Source organism: Primulina eburnea, chromosome 3 (genome assembly GCF_022965805.1).
Source record: "Primulina eburnea isolate SZY01 chromosome 3, ASM2296580v1, whole genome shotgun sequence".
In the NCBI taxonomy this organism is placed as follows: Eukaryota; Viridiplantae; Streptophyta; class Magnoliopsida; order Lamiales; family Gesneriaceae; genus Primulina; species Primulina eburnea.
Genome location: NC_133103.1, coordinates 48,332,842 through 48,356,549, shown reverse-complemented (window position 1 = coordinate 48,356,549; position 23,708 = coordinate 48,332,842). Strand labels below are relative to the sequence as shown.

Below are 23,708 nucleotides of genomic sequence, written 5' to 3'. Positions count from 1 at the left end.
CAGGGCTGCTTGTGCGCGTGCCCCCCGGAGGCTAACACCGTTTCGGCGTTGCTCATGTTTTGGCTCGTCGAGGTTTTAGCTAACATGTTTTTACTTTATTCATTTGTGACTGAAAACATTTGTACATGTTGATTTGTAATGGAATAATTTGTTAGTGAAAAGGGGGAAAAAAGTTTATGGAAATGGATTCCCATGTCTATATTATAGTTATTTATACTATATTATTAAGTGTGAGATCCTTAAAATAACTAATTTAGAGGACATCAAAATATTTAATTCCATAATTACCCTTCTTACAATACTAAATCTCTTCATGTCACTCCATATTTTATATTGAAAAATATCTAAACAAAACTTCCATTTTAAATCGAACAACTCGTCCAAATTGAAAATAATTTTGTGTTAATTTTTTAATATTATTTGATCAAATTAAAAATAATAATAACATATGTAACGCGTGTGCGTCTTTTACTAGTTTATATTATAGTTAAGAAAACAAACTTGACAGTCAAATGTTTTAAATCTCCTAAAAATGTATTTTTTTGAATAATCACGATCATGCTAACTTACAATATTATTTTAGAAGGGGGAAATTAGAATTATTTTTGATTTTTTTAAATATTCAGTTATTTTTAATATATTTATATTATATATATATAAAAGTGTGGATAAAAGGCATTGTTTTCTAATTATGCAATGACAAAATTAACCTTCTATACACACTTCAAGAATAGAATGTAACTCCTATATTAATTTTATCAAATAACCCATCTTCATACTACATTTAAATCTTTTGTCATTTTAATTTTCTCTCTCATTTTTTTCCAGTGATTTTATTGTAATTCTGTAATTATATTATATATATTATATATAAAAGTGTGGATAAAAGGCATTGTTTTCCAATTATGCAATGACAAATTAACCTTCTAGACACACTTCAAGAATAGAATGTAACTCCTATATTAATTTTATCAAATAACCCATCTTCATACTACATTTAAATCTTTTGTCATTTTAATTTTCTCTCTCATTTTTTTCCAGTGATTTTATTGTAATTCTGTAATTATATTTTTAGTGCAATTTCTAATTAAGTAATAAATTATAGTATCACAAAAAAGATATATGAAAAATTTGTAACAATATGTGCAATAGTAGAATCACTAACATAGTTAATGTGTTTTTTAACAAAAAATTGAATGTAAAGAATTTAATTTTGATTTTAAAACATAGTACGATTTTAAAAAAATATGAAAAAAATCATCTATAACGAATATATATGTTATAGGCATAATTACTTTATTAAATTGTATAACTAAAAAATTACATGTATTACTTGTAAAATCAATCATCAATCAAAACTTTGAATATGTAATTCATGAAAACAGATTTAATGAGCAATAAAAAGACTCTAAGTTATTTTCTAATGTAAAAACAATATATGATATAATCCTTATAATAAATATAATTATAATGATCATTGATTAGCATTTGTCAAAGTATGAGAATTTTTACATATGATATTTAATATCTTTATTTAGTTATTTTGAAATCAAAATAATTAATTCAATAGATACAAAAATAATATTTTTTTATGAAAGTTTATTTCTTTTGTTATATTTCAAATTTTAATGGTGAAAATCATACCAATATTTTAAAATCTATATTTAATAATTATTACACGAGTTTATTTGATATTTACCATATAATATTATTTGAATATGCATTTCTTTACATATGTTGATTATTTCTTATTTTAAAACTTATTTAACAAGAAATTAATAGTCATCAATATTAATCTACGAAAGATCGATATATAGAATTTATTATCCATGATATAGAATTGTAAAAATAAAAAGTAAAAAAATTCTTTAGGAGGTTAAATTAAATATTATGAATTACATTTTAATATCAATAATACTATTTCATTTGTTTTAATATTGTTTTTATGAGTTAGTCACAGTAATTTTAAATTAAGAATCATTTGTCTTTAGTATAATTCGCTTTTGTAGATGATGATTTATTGATTTATACATTGATAAAATCCATAATTTGATTGATTTTTATGTTATTATGCTTTACACGTGATGTTTGAATATATATATATATATTTTTAAAAATTTGTTTCAATTCATTTTGTTTAATATATTATGTTCATTACAATTTATTATATAACATAAAATCGAGTGCTTGAATTTTAATTTGAGAAACAATTTTGAAAGTAAGTTATATAAGTTCTTGTAAATCGTCTAATATGATAAGAAATTAAGCCCTATAAATAACAAAATGATTCAAATTGTTTTTAGAAAATAATTTTTTTTTAATTTTTATAATATATTACGTGCAACGCACGTGCATCATGCTAATATTTTAAAAAGAGAGGCAAAATTTTCTTCATGGTAATAGTAGACTCGAGATGACAGAAAATGTCTCTTGGAGCTTGTAATGTCCGGAAATTTAATCCTAGTAATCTATAATTATTGATATATAATTTGACATGATTATGAAAGGATTAATCGGGACATGAAATAAGATGTTATGTGAAGGGTGCAAGTGTTGGACAGAACTAGTGGTGCTCGAGCGGTAAGAAATGACCGCCCGAGCGCCAAAGTTCCATAAAAACATGTCTTGGACAGAAGATGTGGCGCCCGGGCGGTAGTTTTTGACCGCCCGAGCGCCAAAGAGTAATCGGGAGGCAGAACACCTCGCGCCCGGGCGGTAAGTTTTAACCGCCCGAGCGCCAAGCACACGCCCGAGCGGTAATTCTTGACCGCCCGAGCGCCGGCTGAAAATTGTAAAAATGAGCCACGTAGCTATACATGCAATTGGGATATATATATATACGTATATCCTTGCAATTAATCAGAAGAAAAGAAAAGAATCGTAGAGAAAGGTTTCTGTGAAAGAGCTAAAAATCCTTACGCCTTTTCTGAGAAATTCGTCCGTCTGAATTGTAATCTGACTTCAGTACTGTGTTCCTATCAACGCAGGCTACTACGGGACGTAAGTTTTGCTACGTTTTGACATATTTTGAAATTATGATATTGTCAGAATTGAATAGGATTCATATATGGTGTTCTTGACATGTTAGACATCGTAGAATCGAAATCAGATTGAGAAATGGACTGATTATGGAATTGTTATGAATTTTTAGGGTATATTGATTTATACCGGACAGATTTGAATTGTGATTGAATTACAGATTGTAATGGATATGAGTTATGATTTGTAATTGATGTCTGTTGATATGGTATTGACGAGGATACTGAGATTGTACCGTTATGCCGTTGATTTTGAATTAACTCCAAATTAATTAGATTGTTAGTAATTTGAACGGTATATTGATAGGAGATTATTGGTATTGCCATTGCCAGATTGAGGGATTGACAGAGTTTGGATTTCCAGATCGAAACTGCAACGAAAGGTATAAGTCAATGTGTATTGGGACATCGACTCAAGTAGGATATACTTGAGTTTCCCTAAATCACATACTTATTAATCGTTTATCATTGTGTTTAATGATTTGATTTAAATGCTTGTTCTATGGATTTATAGGAGCATGCATTAGACGAGTAATCTTGTGACAGAAGTACCTGATAGTGGCAGGTAACCACGGGTACATTGCACGATGTCACAAGATATGACGATAGACCATAGTCTATGACGGATGCGTCTGGACACTGGATGTTGGTTATATCGACTTGGATAGAACTGGAGTCTTTTCTATTACTGTTTGTCGATATAGGAATGCCACATCTGGACATCGGGATCCCTAGGCTAGAATTGAGTCTAGTCTGAATCGTGGAGTCACGAGTATTGTCGACAGATTGAAATTGTTTACATTTCTGATTTTGATATGTATTACTGTTATCTGTTTCATGCTTTGTATTGAACATATGACTGCACGTTCTTTGATTTATACTGGGATTTATTCTCACCGGAGTTATCCGGCTGTTGTCTTGTTTGTATGTGTACTTGACAACAGGTGGGACAGGTTCAGGGTTCAGGAGATGAGGAGAGATCGTGATTAGAGTGGAGGCTCCGGACTTGGATTGTGTATAGGGTGCGAACACTTGATAGTAGTTGTTGAACCTTGGTTTGTACTGATTTGTAGACGGTACAGGACTTGTACTTTATTATATACTGAGTTGTATATTAGATTGTTGTCACTACGTTCCGCATCTTAAAAAAAAATTTAGACCCTGTTTTACTAATTGATTAATTAGTCCCAATTACGATTATGACTATGATTAGCGTCCGGGTCCCCACAGAGCTTGTCCCTTCTTACAGATTTCCATAAGGTCAAGTCTCTTGAACACCATATTGTTAGAGAAAAGGTGTTAACAACCAGCTACAAGTGCCTTCAAACTTAATGTCGATGACTATAATAATGAAAATTTGAACCTTTACAGTGTAGGTGGTGTCATTCGGGATAGTCAAGGAAGATTATAGTTAGCTTTTGGAAAGAAAATTAATCAACCTCTACCTGCTGTCTATGGAGAGTTACTGACTATTCGACAAAGAGATGTTAATAAATGAAAAGATTTTTCAAAAAGTTCAAGTTGCTTCCTATTCTGTAAGCAATAAGTAATTTACTGACACGTGTGCATATGATATCAATCATCTTTTGCAGGCCCGAGTTATCTCTGAAATCGTTTATGAACTTAGATCGACGAATAAAGTAGCCTATAAAATTGCAAAATTTGCTTCTTCGTCTCCTTCATCTTTTGTATGAATGAACAAAAGATCATGGTTGGTTGAATTCGTAATGAATAATCTTGCTTAATAAATTCACAAGCTTTTTTTTTTTTTTTTCTAAAAAAAGATATAATTTCCTGTAATTATATAAATAAAATAAAGCTGTCTAAGTGAAAGTTAGATATGTCAATGAGGTGGGTATGGGGCGGGTTTGGCTAATCCCAATACCCTCCCCATGAAATTTTTTTTACCCATTATCCGCCCTACCCCGGTTAAATATTCGTCGGACCCACCTCATCTCGAATACGAAACGGGGCCAGGTAGACCCGTGAGACCCGTGAGACCCGAATTTTTTTAAAATAAAAAATTAATATTTCTTCTCATGACTGAATTATGAAACAGACAAGTCTCTAAATACAACATTGTGGAAAATTAATTCATGTCTTTGACCACACTTAATAATAACAAACAAAGTATTTTCACGACATAAAGAATTACATAAAAAAAGAGTTAATAACTCTCCAAAAAAATCTTGACATCCCAAAAATAAGTCATAATATAATTTAAACAGATCAATATAAAATCAACGAGTAGGCAATATTTAAGTCTACTAAGACGAGGACCAACTATTCTTCCACTATTGCTAAAAGCAGATTCAAATTCAACAGTTGACATAGGAATAACTAAGATCATTATGGTTGATGTGAGCTACTAAAAAAATGAAAATTAATAAAACTAAAACCCTATAATATCCACATATATGGGGCGAGTATGAGGCGGGTATGGGGTGGCTATTATAGGACCCATGATCCGTCCCAATCCGGACGGGTCTGAAAAATTGGACCTGAGACCCACCTCATGACCCATTTAGTATGCCCAAACCCAACCCATACACGTGGGTCCATTGCGGATCTGGGTAAAACCCAGACCCATTGACATCCCTAAGTGAAACTTTTAGAATATCCAAAATTCACATCTTTTTTTTTTTAGCCTCTTATATTTTTGCATGAAAATTTAAATTTATGTAAAAAATTACAAACTCATTAAAAATTAGAAAATTTTAAATTTTATTTTAATTATTGAATTTTAATTTCAATTTTTTTTAACAAAAGTGATTATTGAAAAAAAATGGGTGCCAAACTACGCGGACGATGATTTGTGCTCTCCAATAATAAAAATTCTGAATTTAATTTTATTGAAATAAATTATGAAAATGAAACGGTGATTTTTTTTAAATTATAATTTTTTATGATAAAAATTTGTATGAGACGATCTCATTTATTTAGATAATTTTATAAAAAATTTATTTTTTATATTAAAAATATCTATTTTTTATTATGAATATCGATAATATTGAATGACATCGCATCTAAGGATTCGTACAAGATCTTTCCTAGGAAACAAATAAACAAAAAATTGATCTAAGCTTCCACCGTTGACTGTCATCATCTCGCTCGACTACCTCATCTTCCATTACTATCTTTATGGTGCACACATCAACTCAGGTAGCCGAAATCAAGCTTAACAGCCAATCTATAAATCTTATACATTTTCTTGAGATGTTTAAACCCATTGATCCTATCGCGATTTGAGAATTTATTATTATGTTTTTGTTTTTGTTTTTTGTTATCAAGTGGACCCGATTAGTGTTTATTTTTGCGTTTTGATGTGCTTAAATAAATGATTGTTGGATATTAGTGTGTGCGTAAATTTCCAGTTCATTTAGTGAAATTACTTGGGAGTTGCTTAGAATTTGCGGAAATGTTTGGAAATCATCTGTTCAATTTGTCATATGTTCATTAATATTTTCGGCGCTTAGAGTGCACATATGTTTTCTTCTCTTGTAATTTAAGTTTTCTTTGTTTGTTTTGTTCATTTGTTTTGTAAAATGGGTATTCAGTTGGTTCATCGGGGGATCAGAGGTTTTTGTAATGGTTATTTTTGAGAAAATGATCAATTATAGGGGTGGTTGATGATGCCGGTAGCCCGGTTTGCCCCCGAATCCATTGCTTTTGTGTTAATGCGTTTGTTTAAATATATTAGTGTAGCAAAATCAATGAAGTTTCCCAAGAATTGCTGTGGCATTACACTTTTTCATGTTCTTTCCATTATTTTATTGAGAAGATTCTTTTTGTCAATTCTTGATGAATTTTCTGAAAAATACTCAGTTGGCTCATCGATGGATCATAGATTTTTGCTTCGTTAATTTTAAGAAAATTATCGATCATAGGGGCGGATGATGGTGCTCGGTGGCTGGTCTGCGCCCAGGTCCATTGCTTTTGTGTGGATGCAGTTGTCTAAATGTGTATGTGAAGCATCGTTCTAAAAGGCGTTGCCTAGGCGCTACGTGATCGTCCATCGCCCCGATTTTTAGAAAGACGGAGCCACTGTGCGCTGTTAAAAAAAGCGACCGCCTAGACTGTCTAGTCGCCGCTTAATGTAATATATAGAATTTTTTTGTTTTTTAATTTTATAAAAAAATTGCTCGACATATTTTTCGATCAATTTGTATCGGATAAAGAGGAAAAACATATCATTAATTTTGAGTTTGAATCCGATATAGAAGAATTATTGGAGAAATATGGAGATGTAAGAGAATAATTAGATATTTAGGGAAAAAAAGCCGCCTTGACGCCGCCTAAGCGTCTAGACGCTAGGAGGTGGGAGACGGTCCGTCTACCACTTTTGGAATATTGATGAGTAATGTGTAGCAAGTTCATTGAGTTTCCCAATGATTACATCCACATTACACTTTTGCACCTTCTTTCCATCATTTTATTGAGAAAATTTCCCTGGAAATTCTTGATGAATTTTCTGAGAACAATTTGATGAGGGAGTTCATTATGTTATGGAAAGCATTACGACCGATCTGAATCTACGCTCTGTTTTTTTTCTTCCTATAAAATGCTGTTTTGAAATTTTCAGGTTGTATGCTCTGCCTTTAATTTTTTCTATTTTCATATTCTAAATTTTGGCTTTGTGTTTCACCAAGACAGCCTTGGCTACTTTAATGAAAGAGTTATGCCCATTGATGAATACAACACTGATGAATACAACACGTAACCTTTCAACAATAAGTTTATGCTTATAAATTTTGGGTTTTGAGGAAGATTACTATTTATTCATTTCATTTGTGCTGATGAGATTTGATGAGTTGTCCTACTTTTGGCTACTTGACTATCATTAAAGGTTTTTGTGTAGATCTTCTTGAGATTGTTACAGGGCTGAGGATCTGTAACTGTAAGTAGTAATTGGAGGATTTTCTTTTGAACTAAAACATACGGAGCTTGAGGGACAAGGATTTGACGCTTGTATGTTTAAATAGGTGATTAAAAGTAGAGTAATTCCATTTAATCTTCTTGTACTGCCATAGCGTCTCAAAAATATCTAGCATAACACCAGCAACCATTTATTTTCTTTATCGTTTTGAAATAACATAGCTTGGTGTAGAGGTTGATGGAATCAGTTAAAATTACGAAACATGTTATATGATAACAAGTTCCTGATTCCTTGATATGTTTCATGAGCAGAAACTAGTATGTGAGAAAGTATGTATTCCAATCTTTTTGAACTAATCTTGTTGTCGCAGCTTTGTCATTTCTTTTCTGTTCAAATTGATGGAAGGCAATGAAATAAATAATATATTCGAATTGTAGAAATGTTCTGAGCTTGATACTCCATAAGCAATTGATGGACCCAATGTTTCCCTGCTTATGCAATTCTTATGCCTGAATCATTTTGATGCAGTATTATTAAATTTGCGTTGTGCCTCATAGTTTCTTTAATTTATTTCACTTTATCACTGCTTTGTTTCTCAACAAGATTCACACTTCGATGTACTCGTGTTTGCTACATAAGATAGGCTTTTAAACGCGTGTTACTTTTTCTTGTTTATTTTTTCATAATTTCTTATTGCACTATTTTGACAGGTTTCAATATTCGAAATTCTTCCTGTGATATATATGAATTAGTTTTGCAAGCAACATTTGGTGCTTGATTACAAGCTTAGGTGAAAACTAATGGGAAGCATTGATGAAAGAAAGCTTAGATTTTGCATTGACAGAGGAGGCACGTTCACTGATGTCTATGCTGAAATTCCTGGTCTATCTGAGGGACGAGTCATGAAGCTGTTATCTGTGGATCCAGCTAACTATGATGATGCTCCGGTAGAAGGAATTAGGAGGATTCTTGAAGATTTTACTGGAGAAAAAATACCTCGAAGTGCTAAAGTCCCCACAGATAATATTGAATGGATAAGGATGGGAACAACTGTGGCAACAAATGCTTTATTAGAGAGGAAAGGGGAAAGAATTGCACTCTGTGTGACCCGGGGATTCAGGGATCTTCTGCAGATTGGCAACCAGGCCAGGCCAAGTATCTTCGATCTGACTGTATCAAAACCATCAAATCTATATGAAGAAGTTTTAGAAATTGATGAGAGAGTTGAGCTTGTTCTTGATGAGGAGAAAGTAAAATCGGATTCTTCTGGATCAATTGTTCAGGGTGTTTCTGGTGAGCTTGTCAGGGTTGTGAAGCCCCCTGATGAGGAAGTTGTCAAGCCTTTGCTTAAAGGTCTACTGGAGAGAGGTGTTAGCTGCTTAGCTGTAGTGTTGATGCATTCTTACACTTATCCACACCATGAAATATTGGTCGAAAAGTTGGCGATGAGTTTGGGGTTCAGGCATGTTTCACTGTCATCTGCTTTGACTCCGATGGTTCGAGCTGTTCCTCGGGGTTTCACAGCATGTGTGGACGCATACCTGACTCCAGTTATTAAAGAATATTTGTCTGGGTTTATTTCAAAGTTTGATGAAGGTCAAGAAAAACTGAATGTCTTGTTCATGCAATCAGATGGTGGACTGGCCCCAGAAAGTAGATTTTCAGGTCACAAAGCCGTTTTATCTGGTCCTGCAGGTGGGGTTGTTGGATACTCACAAACCCTTTTCGGGATTGAAACAGATAAGCCCCTTATTGGTTTTGATATGGGTGGTACATCTACTGATGTGAGCCGGTATGCTGGAAGCTACGAACAAGTTATAGAAACCCAACTGGCAGGTGTAATAATTCAAGCACCTCAGCTAGAGATAAACACCGTTGCTGCTGGCGGTGGATCGAAGTTAAAATTCCAATTTGGAGCTTTCAGGGTGGGACCAGAATCAGTAGGCGCCCATCCAGGCCCAGTTTGCTATCGTAAGGGAGGGGAACTGGCGGTCACTGATGCAAATCTTGTCCTGGGATATGTAATTCCTGATTACTTCCCATCAATATTTGGCCCGAATGAGGATCAGCCACTGGACCTCAATGCAACTATATGTGAATTTGAGAAACTTGCAAAGCAAATCAATGCCTACAGAAAGAGCCAAGATCCTGGAGCAACAGATATGACAGTAGAAGAAATCGCCCAGGGATGTATAAATGTTGCCAATGAGACCATGTGTCGTCCTATTCGACAATTAACTGAAATGAAGGGCCATGAGACAAGGAACCATGCGCTTGCGTGCTTTGGAGGTGCTGGCCCTCAGCATGCCTGTGCTATTGCTAGATCATTGGGCATGAAAGAGGTACTAATTCACAGATTTTGTGGGATTTTAAGTGCATATGGTATGGGAATGGCAGATGTTGTGGAAGAAGCACAGGAGCCATATTCTGCTGTTTATGGTCCCGAGTCGGTGTTAGTGGTGTCTGACAGAGAAGCAACTCTGTTGAAGCATGTAAAAGAGAATCTGAAAATGCAAGGGTTTAGAGAGGAAAATATCACTACCGAAACATATTTAAATCTAAGATATGAGGGAACAGACACTGCTATTATGGTGAAAAGCCCGTTAAAGGAAGATGGCTCTAGAGGAGATTATGCCGTTGAATTTGTGAAGTTATTTCAACAAGAATATGGATTTAAACTTGAAAACAGAAATATCCTGATATGTGATGTGAGAGTTCGTGGTATTGGAGTTACTAACATACTTAAACTCCAATCTCTACAGCCTGCTTCTGGGGCCGCAAAAATAGAAAGTTACCACAAGGTTTACTTTGGTAAGGGTTGGCACAATACACCTCTATTCAGGCTGGAAGACCTGGCATTTGGCCATGTTATTCCTGGTCCTGCAATAATCATGAACGGTAATAGCACTGTGATTGTTGAACCGGGTTGCAAAGCTGTTATCACTGAATACGGTAACATCAAGGTTCAAATTGAGTCGGTTTATAATGTTTTGGAAGTAGAGAAAGACGTAGCCGATGTTGTCCAACTCTCAATCTTCAATCATAGATTCATGGGAATAGCTGAACAAATGGGGCGCACCCTGCAGAGAACTTCGATATCAACTAATATTAAAGAAAGACTGGATTTTTCTTGTGCCCTATTTGGTCCTGATAGTGGACTAGTAGCAAATGCTCCTCATGTTCCTGTTCACTTAGGAGCTATGTCCAGCACAGTCAAGTGGCAGCTGAAGTACTGGGGCAACAATTTAAATGAAGGAGATGTTTTGGTTACCAATCACCCTTGTGCTGGTGGTAGCCATTTGCCAGATATAACTGTCGTTACACCTGTATTTGATAAGGGAAAGCTCGTATTTTTTGTTGCAAGTAGAGGGCACCATGCTGAAATTGGAGGGATTACACCAGGAAGCATGCCACCATTCTCGAAATCGATATGGGAAGAAGGAGCTGCAATAAAAGCATTCAAGCTTGTTGAAAAGGGACGCTTTCAAGAAGAGGGGATCAGTAAACTTCTCCTATCTCCATCTTCTGGTGAATCGGCACATAATATCCCAGGAACAAGAAGGCTTCAAGATAATCTATCAGATCTCCATGCGCAAGTAGCTGCGAATCAAAGAGGGATTTCTCTTATTAAGGAGCTTATCCAGCAATATGGTTTGGAGACTGTCCAGTCTTACATGAACCACGTGCAGGTTAATGCAGAAGGAGCGGTCAGAGAAATGCTCAAGTCTGTCGCGGCTAGAGTTTCCTCCAACTCGGCCAAGGTTCAAGATGGTGATTCAGTGGTCATTGAAGAAGAGGATTTAATGGATGATGGATCTGTCATACATTTGAAACTCACGATTGATCCCAAGAAAGGAGAAGCAATTTTTGATTTCTCTGGGACGAGCCCAGAAGTTTATGGAAATTGGAATGCTCCAGAGGCAGTAACAGCTGCAGCTGTCATTTACTGTCTACGCAGTTTGGTGGATGTCGATATCCCTCTTAATCAAGGGTGCTTAGCTCCTGTAAAGATATACATTCCTCCTGGTTCTTTTCTATCGCCAAGTGACAAGGCAGCAGTTGTCGGAGGTAACGTATTAACTTCTCAGAGGATAACTGATGTGATTCTTGCTGCCTTTCAAGCTTGTGCTTGCTCTCAGGGTTGCATGAATAACTTAACCTTTGGAGACAATACTTTTGGCTACTACGAGACAATCGGTGGTGGATGCGGGGCTGGTCCAACCTGGGACGGTACTAGTGGAGTCCAGTGCCACATGACTAACACTCGTATGACTGATCCCGAGATTTTCGAGCAAAGGTATCCAGTTCTGCTTCATAGATTTGGATTGAGAGAGGGTAGTGGTGGTACAGGATTTCATCGAGGAGGTGATGGAATTGTTCGGGAGATAGAATTCCGACGCCCCGTTGTTGTCAGCATTCTTTCAGAAAGACGTGTACATGCCCCGAGGGGACTAAAAGGAGGGAAAGATGGAGCTCGTGGGGCAAATTATCTTATCACGAAAGACAAGCGGAAGGTTTTTCTTGGAGGCAAAAACACAGTTGAGGTCCAAGCTGGGGAAATTCTCCAGATTTTAACTCCTGGTGGTGGTGGTTGGGGCTCATTCTGAAGCAGCTTCTTTGAAAGAAGTAGCAGAATACCAATAAGTGGGGCTGGCAACCCTTTCCCCTGTCTGTTTCATGCAAGGAGTGAACAATAAATTTACTTCTCTTTCCAATATGTTGTTTTTTTCTGCAAATAATGGTGAGTTTAGCATAGAAATCTTATTACTGAAGACTAATGAGTTTCCTACACAGAGAGAAATATATATTATTTGGATTTTTTCACCATTTTATGCACATTAGTACTCAACACATGTTTCCTCATCCATTTTCTTTCCTATCTGCATCATCAAGGAAAATTAGTTCTTTTCCTGTATCTTTTCTTTCTAGTCCATGGCTGTGATATAATAGATTTCTAAAATTGCAAAAAAGTAATAAAAAAAATGGAAACCTTTTGTTTGAGGGTGAACCCCACCCCGCTGGCCCCACACAGAGCCGCCCCAAGTCCCGGCGTAAAGCGAGGTAGATCAGGGTATGCACCGGACAGCAGATACCCAGAAGAGAGGTAAATCAGGGTTATGCACCGACAGCATATACCCAGTAGAGAGGTTGGCTGGAGCAGTCACCATAAAAAAGGAGCCGAGACTCGAACCCTTACCAAAATTATAACGACTTTTAAAATCTTCTACTTAGTAAAATGTTATGGAATATTAATGCTCTTTAAAATACCAAAATGAATGAATAATTTAACGTTTTGACTAGGGATGTTCAATTATGTTTTGATTCGCTTGTTAGATAAATTTTGAACCAACCATTTTCTTTTATTACTCAACCAAACCAAAACCATGAATTCTATGCAGTTTGGTCTGATTTGAATGACTAATTTTTAACTATTTAAGTTTATAGTAAATTAATGTACAATATATTGTAATTTGAGAAAGGCGGCAATTAACAACCTGCCCAAAAACTCTCGTGAGACGGTCTCACGGATCACTTTTATGAGACGGACCTCCTATTTGGATCATCCATGGAAAAATATTACTTTTTATGCTAAGAGTATTACTTTTTATTGTGAATATCGTTAGGATTGACCCGTCTCACAGATAAAGATCCGTGAGATTCTCTTACAAGAGACATATTCTAACACTTGATAGAAGTTGAATAAACATTTTATTTGATTATGGACGCAGTGATTATAAGTAAAAATCATACATTAAATACTTATGGAGATTATATAATTGGCAAAAACTTGTGTGAGACGGTCTCACGGGTCATATTTGTGAGACAAATCTCTTATTTGGGTCATCTATGAAAAAGTATTATTTTTTATGCTAAAAGTTTTAATTTTTATTGTGAATATAGGTAGGGTTGACCCGTCTCACAGAATAGATCCGTGAGACGGTCTAACATGAGACTCACTCTATATAATTTGTACATTTATATAAAAATATATATTACTTCTTTAAGATTGTAATTATGTTTATTTAGGATAAATTTGTAATAAATAAATTATCAATCTAATTGGATTGTCACAAAGCTTACCTAATGATAGAATCCAAATAAAAATCAAATAAAATATTCAAATTTCTAATAAAATCAAACTAAACAAACAAAATTTATCATGTAATCAATCTTGTATATTAATTTTATCGATTTGGATATGTTTGATTTGATTTATTTTATTTTTTATTTTTATCTAAATTTCGAATCATACTAATTTTTACGGTTTGATTAATTTTAAAATCAATTAAAACATTGATCGTCTAAATTGATTCGGTTCCAAAGACCCAAAGTTGTGAATATTAAATTTATCTTAAAAATAATTTTTTAAACTTGTTTTTTAAAAAACACAAGGGCCATCCAATTGTAAATGATCCACGTGCAACAGCCCGTTCCATTTCCGCCTAATTTTGTTATTTCACAATAATTAATTAAAATCCTCTTACTATTCACATAAAAAGAGACAAAACTTGTGTGAGACGGTCTCACGTATCGTATTTGTAAGACGGATATCTTATTTGGGTCATCTATGAAAATATAATTTGTAATGCTAAGAGTACTACTTTTTATTGTGAATATGGGTAGGGTTGACCCGTCTTACGGGTCTCACATATTAGGACCCGTTAGACGGTGTCACATGAGACCCACTCATAAAAAGATATTCTTATGAGTTAATTTTATGAAACAAATATTTATTTGAGTTATCTGTAAAAATATATTATTTTTTATGTAAAAAATATTACTTAATGAACATAATTGATTTATTTCACGAGTAAAGATATTTGAGACTGTTTCATAATAAACTTATTAATTTATTTAATGAACAAGTAAAGCCGACACTCAACATTTTGGGCATAAACTTATGTGAGACGGTCATACATATCGTATTTTGTTAAACAGATCTCTTATTTAGGTCTTCCATGAAAAATTATTATTTTTTATGCTAAGAGTATTACTTTTTATTGTGAATACACTATAGTTGACCCGTCTCACAGATAAAGATTCGTGAGACCGTCTCAAGATTTAAAGTTTGAGATGAGAATTAAATTTTTTCATGTAAAAAAATTATATTTTGTACTAAATCACAAAAACATCTATATTTCCAAAAAGGAAGAAAAAAACGAAATCTATTTTATACAAACACTCTCTCGTAGAGTCATCCCAGACGAAACACCTAATTAGCCTAACTCGGGATTCCATCCGCCATGTGTCCCCACGCGTCAGTCTGCATGAATTTATCAATCTTCGAAAATCGTATATAAATCTTAAAGATCAAGAAAGTAAAACAAAGATCAAGAAATTTTACAGGGAAAGAAATAATCTTGATATCGGGTCGCAGAATACAGTTGATTAAGCTACTGTAGCCATGGAAGGAGTGAACATTCCGACTCATCCCGAAGTCCCCGGCGAGCCAACGCAGACTTCAACCGCCCTTCTTGAGAAGGCCACCGCCGCCATTCAAGGTTTTGGCCCTGTCAACAAGATCCATCAGCACCTCTGCGCGTAACTCCCTTTTACTTAAATCCTTGTAGTTAAATCTCTTCTATTGGGTGAATTTTACAGTAAAATGTTCTTAAAACAAATTAAACCGTTTATGATTATAGGTAAGATGAGAAGAAACTTGATTTTAAAATGAAATATGGATTAGTGGGATGTTGGAATATGAAATCTTAGGCAGAATTTGTTCAATACGAGGCATTTTGATTAAACTTGTACCATTTTCAGGATTTGGGATAGTACTTGTATAGTTCTTGCATGGTTGAATTTCGTCCAATATCAAATTTGATTCAGTGTTTAACATTTTCTTGGACCCCTTTAGAAAAATATTCATAAAGTTTGATCCGCTTGAGATAACATGAAAACAAATTGTTCACGAAAGTATTCTATGTCAAGAATTTGATTGTGGCCATTTAACTCGTAATCTTGAGTATTTAGATTTCATTTCTACGCGCACGACATGACTCGACAAGTGGAGGCGCACCATTTCTGTGGGCACCAGAACGAGGAATTCAGGCAGTGTTTGATATACGACGGGGAAGGCGACAATGCACGTCTGATCGGGCTCGAGTACGTCGTGTCGAAGGATCTGTTCTCGACTTTACCCGAGGAAGAGAAGAGGCTCTGGCACTCCCACGAGTACGAGGTCAAGAGTGGCTTGCTTTTCTTGCCCACCGTCCCCGGGCCGGTACAGCGGCAGGATCTCGAAAACGTGTGCAAGACTTATGGGAAGGTGATCCACTTTTGGCAGGTGGATAGAGGCGACGATCTGCCTCTTGGGATCCCACAAATTATGATGGCTTTCACTAGCGATGGCCAGCTTAATGACAACCTTGCCCAAGGTATTGTATTGTTTCGATTTATCAGTTTAGAACAAGATTAGCTATCCGATTTCGATTGCAATTCCGCCAGTTCTTTCGTGGAATCTTTATTAAGATTCAGTTCAAAGTGATATTAAAGGAATTTCTCCCCATCAAATGAGAAGAATTGCGTTTTTTTCTGGTGCCATTAGGCCTTGGAAATAAGTTAGTAGGATACAAACGGTGAGCTTCCAATTCGTATTGAACAACATTCCTAGGTGGAGACATACCCGATGGATGGTGTCTGTGAACTTAACTCTATACTAATTAGATGCACATTGTTTGTGTTGCACAATTTGATTATTCTGAGAGGTTAATACTATGTCCGATGCAGATGTCGAGAAGCGCTACAACGTTTCATTCGCAAAAGAGAGGGAGAATCGGGCGTACATGGAGGGCCCTGCTGGCGGGATAGATCCGATGGCGAATGGGGGTGGACAAGGGCTTCGGACGGTGCTCAAGGAGGTCGATTGCAATCCGGCGACTCGATCAACAGCTAGGGTCTTCGTCTGATTTTACATAGCTGTGCTTGGTACTTCTGTGTTCGACTCCCTGTTGTTTTGTTCCTGGGCATGTATATAGGTTGCTCGACAGGGCGCATATGAAGAAGTATCACTTGTCATTAACGTACGAGTGTATATGCTTGCATATGAAAAGAAACGAACTTCTGTAAATGCACTATATTTCCAGGGTATATAATTCCAATACAAATAACAACAGAACTTTGCTAAACTCGATGGTTTCATAAACATTACACACGAAATAAACCTTGCTGAAAACATATTCCGCTTGGCTCACATCATAAGATTCGGATTCAAGAACTCTACCTTGAAAAATCTATGACTTTACCGCCAAGTAAAATTATTGGTTATCCACGAGTTCAACTGAAAACTGGTGCAAAACATCACTTTTTCGCCTCGCCAGGACGCAGGGAATCAGGCCAAAGCCTCTGCTGAAGACCCTTCCATTGATGTCCACAGTGGTAATGGAGGTGTCTCCGAATTCATCCAAGTTTGTGACATGAAGGCATGCCTGTCACCTTTAACGATATCGCCGGTGGCGTAAGACTCGAGCTCGGCCTTGTCAGCCGATGTCAAGCTCACCATCAGTGCTCCAATATTCTGGTCGAAGTTGTCAATCTTGGTTGTGCCGGGTATGGGGCAAACATCCTCCCCTCGTTGGAGGACCCATGCTAGTGCTAGTTGAGCGGCGGTGCATCCTTTTCTGTCTGCCATTTCGCAAATGCGGTTGTATATATGCTTGTTTTGCTCAAGATTTTGCTGCTTGAATCTTGGAAATCTCTGAGAATTTGAAAAATTTATCAGTACAAAGTGGATAAATTGAAATACTATTCGCACTCTTTTTAATGTCGCACAAATTCCACTATGAATAAATATTTTTTGTCCAGGGACAAGATTGACGTGATGCGAAGCGCTCTCCAACAACCACATTCTAGAAATTTTGTTGTAAGGAATTTTCTAAGTGAGGTTCATTGAACACTAACTTAACCCGAAAGGACGATAGTTTACGTAAAGTAAGTGAAATGAAAGTGGAATGACATTGGTATAATTTAGAAAAGTTTTTTTAGAAAGAGCTCAAACGAAGTGGTTATAATTGGATTTGAAAAATATATATCTATATACAGAACCCGACATGAACTGAAGGAAGTTGCTTACTTTACTAATAGCAGATAAGGAAATGTGCAAGGTTTTTTTCGTAGTAATAGTGGGCGAGTCTCAGGAAATCTATGTCGATAGCAATAGTGGGCGAATCTATGTCGGCCGTCACGAAAGTATTATCCATCCAGCATCCTCCCTATCCCCGCTAATATTTTGGATATTATTTATTCATTATGCAGAAAATTTGTATGGCCAAGTAAACGCCCTCCTATTGCTTGGGAATCATTGCGCAAACCAATTGAAGATGGTGGTTGGGGGCTGAAAAACTTACATGCTTGGAACACTTTGGAAGATTCACTTGAAGAAAGACAATCGGTGGATTAAATGGGTGAATCACGCCTATGGTAAATATGGTAACGTGTGGCATTGAGAGTGGCATAAAGAGGAATCACCTTTAATTAAACAGATCATTGGTATTCAAGACACGTTGATAGGTGTGTTGGGCTCGATTGATGGGGCTATAATGTGTTTGAGCAGTTGATTTGGCAAAACGACGGGTCTCAAGAATGTTTATGATTTCTTTGCCCAAAAAGTTGGAAGATGGCAATGAAAATCTCTAATATCCAAGACATTCATTTTGCCAAAGCACGGGTTTATTCTATGGCTATTTGCACACACCAAGCTGCTCACTCGGGATAGACTTGGTCCTCTTCGAGATGACTCTTGTGCGTTTAATCCAATGCACATTTATTTTTCTCTTGCAGCATTTCGAAGAACATATGGGATGAAGTCCGCAATTGGTTGGATATGAAGAAACAAATGGGATTAGCCGCTGCTGTTCTTAGAGCTTTTCGAGAGGCATACCGTGGGAATTCTGTCCTTAACACAATGAGATGTATGGCTCTCGCAGGTACGGTTTATCATGTTTGGAATGCTAGGAACAGAGCAATCTTCGAAAGTGAAAAGCCGGATGTTGCGGCTATAATAAAGAAAATCAAGATTCTCATATTCGGTGCATCCCAAATGCGGTTACTGTAATAGATATGTAGTTATTACTAAAGTTAAACTATGACTTTGTTGTTAATGTATTGGTTGTGTTGCAATAGGTTAGTTTAGATTTGATGTTCTTTGTTGGATTTTATCTAGGAATGCCCAGTGTCCTTGTATCTCTATTCTTTTTTATCTTATTTAATTGAAGTAATTTCATTTAAAAAAAATAAAAAATCGTCCCAATGTATAAATCATCTTTGCCAGCACTTGACAACAAACAATTGACAAACCTTACGAAAATCACTCTCTGCCAAATCCTGAATGAAGCCAGGACCAGCAGCAAGAAAACCACGTCCAAGAGGACTGTAAGCCACAATCCCAATACCAAGCTCCCTAAAAACCAATTATCTAAATATATTAATAAATCTAAATGTGAACCACTCCAAATATTATAAATTAAATCAACTTATAATATGTAAATACATGATACATTATTATTATTATAGTGAAAACTACTTTTTTTATAATGTTTTCCTCTATGTACTTTTTGTTATCAAAATTGTCTTACTTCTCATGTACTCGTGAATTTTCGATAGATTTGCTCATTTTTTATTGGAGCGGACGCTGACATAGCACTGTACATGTGAGTCAACGTTTTGTCATCACCACATCAGTGCTACTTTGATAAAAATAACTTATTAGAATTGAAATTTGACAAAGTAAACGATCAAAGTTACACATATACAAAAATTTTCCTATTTTGTACCTGCAAGTGGGAACAATTTGTTCTTCTAAATCTCTAGACCACAAAGACCACTCTGTCTGAACAGCCGTCAGTGGATGGACAGAATGAGCCCTTCTGATGGTTGAAGCCGATGCCTCCGATAGCCCTATGTGTTTAATTTTCCCCTCTTCGACGAGTTTCTTGAGTTCCCACATCTTAGGAAAATCATGCACAAACGAATTTAGTGATGAGTTTTTTTTTTTTTTTTTTAAATAAAAATAGTAGGATATTATGTAGAAGTAGGAAAAATAAATAAAAAAAGTCGAGTCGAATCGAGTGGAGTTTATGATTGACGAACCGTGACTTCGATGGGCACTTCAATATCGATCCGATGAACATAGTAGAGATCAATGCAATCGATATCGAGACGTTTCAAGCTCGCCTCACATGCTTCCCTTACATATCTGGGATGGCCTTGAATTTCCAATTTATCATCCTTCAAACGTACCCCAAATTTAGTAGCTACCTCTACTCTCTCTCTCACTCCTTTAAACGCCTAAATAATTAAATTAATTTTTAGAATAAAGTATATTTAATTTCAATGGTCACAAAATAAGAAATGAAATATAATTATGTAAATATAATCCACACATATATAAGTGTATAAATTACACATGCCTCGTTGAAAGTCCCGTTGAATAAACTAATATCGAGTATGATATTGAGTATATTTGAAATCCATCATCGTTAGTACTAAATTAATAAAAATAAATAAGACTGACAAATATTTATTTACATCAAAATCTGTCTGTGTTCAAAATTATGAATTTTTTTATAATAATAAAAAAATGTATATGAATTATTTTTCTTTTAGAAATATTAAAATTAAAAAATTATAGAAAAAATATAAAAATAACAAATAACAAATAATAGGGTCCGAACGGAACCCACCAAGTTGTTAGCTTGGGCTTGGTTAGACGGTTACCGGCCACAAGGGCTTGATGGTGAATTCAATATCCGGTTCAAATAGAGGAGGTCATGGAAGATAATTTTTACATGATTAAATAATTGAATAATCGGGTGTGGAGATAGAGACGGTTCATATAGTATTCTACTCATACCCGACCCGAATATCAGATTATATATATATATGATTTTTCGGTTATGAAGTAAATTTTGATATGTTTTTGTCTACTTGGATGAAATAAAAATTATTGGTATAGAGGTGATGTTAATTTTGTTGGATAATGATTTTATGATAATTTGTTTCTAATTTTTATTATTTTTCTATAAAGTTTAATTTGCTAATTTTTATATTAAAAAAATTCCTCATTGTTCTCAAGAATTTAGTAAATATTCATATTTTACTCGAGATAATTCAGATTTGAGAAAATGTAATTATACATAGTAATTTGATATTTATGTAAAATATAGTTATTCAACCCTTCAACGAATATTGGATGAGTATGATATGCATATAAATATAATAAAATAGATATGTTGATAGAGTGTATGGAATCTTACCAAAACCCGACTCATTGTCATCGATATTGGCCATGATATCAACACATTTATTGAGGAATGATATTTTTTAAAAAAATATGTTTACTCTAATACTATAATATGAGGGTTGGTTTTTCCATACATAATTATTTAATTTCAAATTTTTTTTTTTTAAACATGATTTATCAAATGTATTTGCAAAATTAAATTTTAATTTTTTTTAAAAAAAATTAAAAATATGAAATAACAAAAAAACAAACATATCTCTTAAACACATACAATTCAATAAGGCAAAAACTTGTGTTAGACGGTCTCACGGGTCGTATTTTGTGAGACGAATCTTTATTTGAGTCATCCATGAAAAAGTATTACTTTTTATGCTAAGATTAATAATTTTTATTGTGAATATCGGTAGGGTTGACCCGTCTCACAACTTAGGATCCGTGAGACGATCTCACATGAGATTCACTCATTCAATAATAGACACTGAAGCCTCAAATAAACAAAAAACAAACCATAGACAAAGGGGGGTGTGCAGCTCACCTTGCCTAACAAAATCTCGTTGGTGTATGGCCCGTAGAAATCCGATGTGTCGAAAAAAGTGACACCGGAATCGATGGCGCGGTGGATGAGCTTGATCATTTCAGGCTCGGGCTTGGGTGGACCATATGTCGCGGACATGCCAACGCATCCCAACCCGATTTTCGACACCTCTAAGCCATTCGAGCCCAATTGGATCCTCGGCACGGCCGGCATTGTCATGGTCATACGTAAAGTCATTTTCTTCTCCGACCTTTGGTTTTGATACTAAACTCGTCTCCCTTTTCCGAATATATATAATGTCACCAAGATTTGCACTTTTTTGAAAAAAAAAAATATTTCAAAAGAACTTCAATAATTCATTTTGAAGCAAATAGTATCTGGCGGCAGTGTACAGAACGAATTTATTGAGGATATATTTGCATGCATTATATTATATTATATTACACGTTTCTGTGAAAATGAAATGTCATAATAAAATAATACAATATGGCATTATTGAGAAAGGAATTATTCGAAATTAATTTTTTCAAATTTGTGCTAGTGGTTTGGATTGTGTCAAATCGGTATTTAAAGTCTAATAATAATGATTATATATTAATAGTAATGATTATTTATTATTATTTTTTGTGTTTTTCAAGTATAGCCAATTATAAATTTAGAAAATTGTTTAACTATATGAAAGTAAAATACAAGAAAATAATATTATATTTCAAAAAATACTTTTTTTGATAATAAATATAACCCAATAACTATTTTGTTAATAAAATATAGCAACTCTGAATTTTTTAAGGATTTAAAATGAAACATGTAAGATAAAAACTTGTGTGAGATGGTTTTATGGGTTGTATCTATGAGACGGATCTCTTATTTGGGTCGCCCATAAAAAAGTATTACTTTTTATGCTAAGAGTATTATTTTTTTATTGTGAATATGAGTATGGTTGATCCTTCTCATAGATTATGATCCGTGAGATGGTCTCACATGAGATCCACTCAACATGCAAACGTGCTTAGTTTAGTTTTTGTTTCTCTAATAAAAATTGAGTAAGTCTCTTATAAGACAGTCTCACTAATCTTTATCTATGAGACGAGTCATCCCTACCGATACTCTTAGCATAAAAAGTAATACTTTTTCATGGATGACCTAAATAAGAGACTCGTCTCACAAAATACGATCTGTCACACAAGTTTTTGCCATAAAAATTTGGAATTATTTCACAAAGTTTAAAACTTTTGCACAGTTAGCTAATTTTCATGGAAATTTTAAACGTCAAATCAAAATTATGTTGGGATGAACACACAGTTTAACAAACATATATCACATTGGAAAAAAAAATATCTCTTTTACATGAAACAAGTAGGAAACAAAATAGAGCAAATAAAAATTTCAGAAGATTTAGAAATTAAAAACTCAACCAGAAACCTATTTTTCAGAATGGTCGATAGAGATATCCAAATCTAATATTTATAATGTATATCAAACTTGAGAGTGGGTTTCATGTGAGACCGTCTCACGGATGATAATCTGTGAGTCGGGTAAACCCTACCCATATTCACAATAAAAAGTGATACTCTTAGCATAAAAAGTAATACTTTTTCACGGGTGACCCAAATAAGATATCCGTCTCACAAATACGACCCGTGATACCGTCTCACACAAGTGTTTGTCCAAACTCGATATACTGTCAAAATTTCAGTCCGACAGTTAGATTTCATCTGTCTTCTATATAAGAAAACTTCAACCAACAAAATTGATCCATACAAACTCAAAACCCAATATCAGCATTTAAATTGAGTTCATGTACGTGTTGACCAAATTTCAGTACGATGTAGAAGCCACGGCCCCGAATCGATTGGGACCGTTGAAGGCAAAGCCGACCTTGGGACAATCCCTTATTAAATCTATAATTTGATCGGTCAAAGTTCATTGATCTATCTACTAGCCCCCCTCCACTTATTTTCACGATTTTATGTTTAAGAATCTTAGAATTTTCTGCATAATTCGCTATTTATTAGTCTA

At 34.8% G+C, this 23,708-nt stretch overlaps 3 protein-coding genes across 7 annotated transcripts; 2 read left to right on the top strand and 1 right to left on the bottom strand.

Moving 5' to 3' along the window:
* Positions 1 to 6,073: 6,073 nt before the first annotated feature.
* LOC140827756 (5-oxoprolinase 1) lies at positions 6,074 to 12,738 on the top strand. 5 transcript variants are annotated; one of them, XM_073190575.1, is made up of 3 exons: positions 6,096 to 6,200; positions 6,926 to 7,134; positions 8,625 to 12,738. In XM_073190575.1, exon 3 carries the CDS (start codon positions 8,715 to 8,717, stop codon positions 12,519 to 12,521), a length of 3,807 nt encoding a protein of 1,268 aa, XP_073046676.1. In that variant the 5' UTR covers positions 6,096 to 6,200; positions 6,926 to 7,134; positions 8,625 to 8,714; the 3' UTR covers positions 12,522 to 12,738. The 5 variants fall into 5 exon arrangements, with proteins under 5 accessions (XP_073046672.1, XP_073046676.1, XP_073046674.1 ...); XM_073190573.1 differs by lacking the exon at positions 6,926 to 7,134 and adding an exon at positions 7,897 to 8,020 and having other exon boundaries at positions 6,105 to 6,200; XM_073190571.1 differs by lacking the exon at positions 6,926 to 7,134 and having other exon boundaries at positions 6,074 to 6,200.
* A 2,402-nt stretch (positions 12,739 to 15,140) lies between these two features.
* On the top strand, positions 15,141 to 17,042 carry LOC140827755 (oil body-associated protein 1A-like). The gene is made up of 3 exons (XM_073190570.1): positions 15,141 to 15,456; positions 15,889 to 16,292; positions 16,645 to 17,042. Exons 1-3 carry the CDS (start codon positions 15,320 to 15,322, stop codon positions 16,821 to 16,823), a joined length of 720 nt encoding a protein of 239 aa, XP_073046671.1. The 5' UTR covers positions 15,141 to 15,319; the 3' UTR covers positions 16,824 to 17,042.
* Positions 17,043 to 17,193: 151 nt separating this feature from the next.
* On the bottom strand, positions 17,194 to 21,966 carry LOC140827754 (auxin-induced protein PCNT115-like). Its single transcript, XM_073190568.1, has 5 exons — positions 21,690 to 21,966; positions 20,002 to 20,199; positions 19,686 to 19,858; positions 19,210 to 19,312; positions 17,194 to 17,611 (listed from the first exon to the last, which is right to left on the bottom strand). Exons 1-5 carry the CDS (start codon positions 21,924 to 21,926, stop codon positions 17,246 to 17,248), a joined length of 1,077 nt encoding a protein of 358 aa, XP_073046669.1. The 5' UTR covers positions 21,927 to 21,966; the 3' UTR covers positions 17,194 to 17,245.
* Positions 21,967 to 23,708: the final 1,742 nt, after the last annotated feature.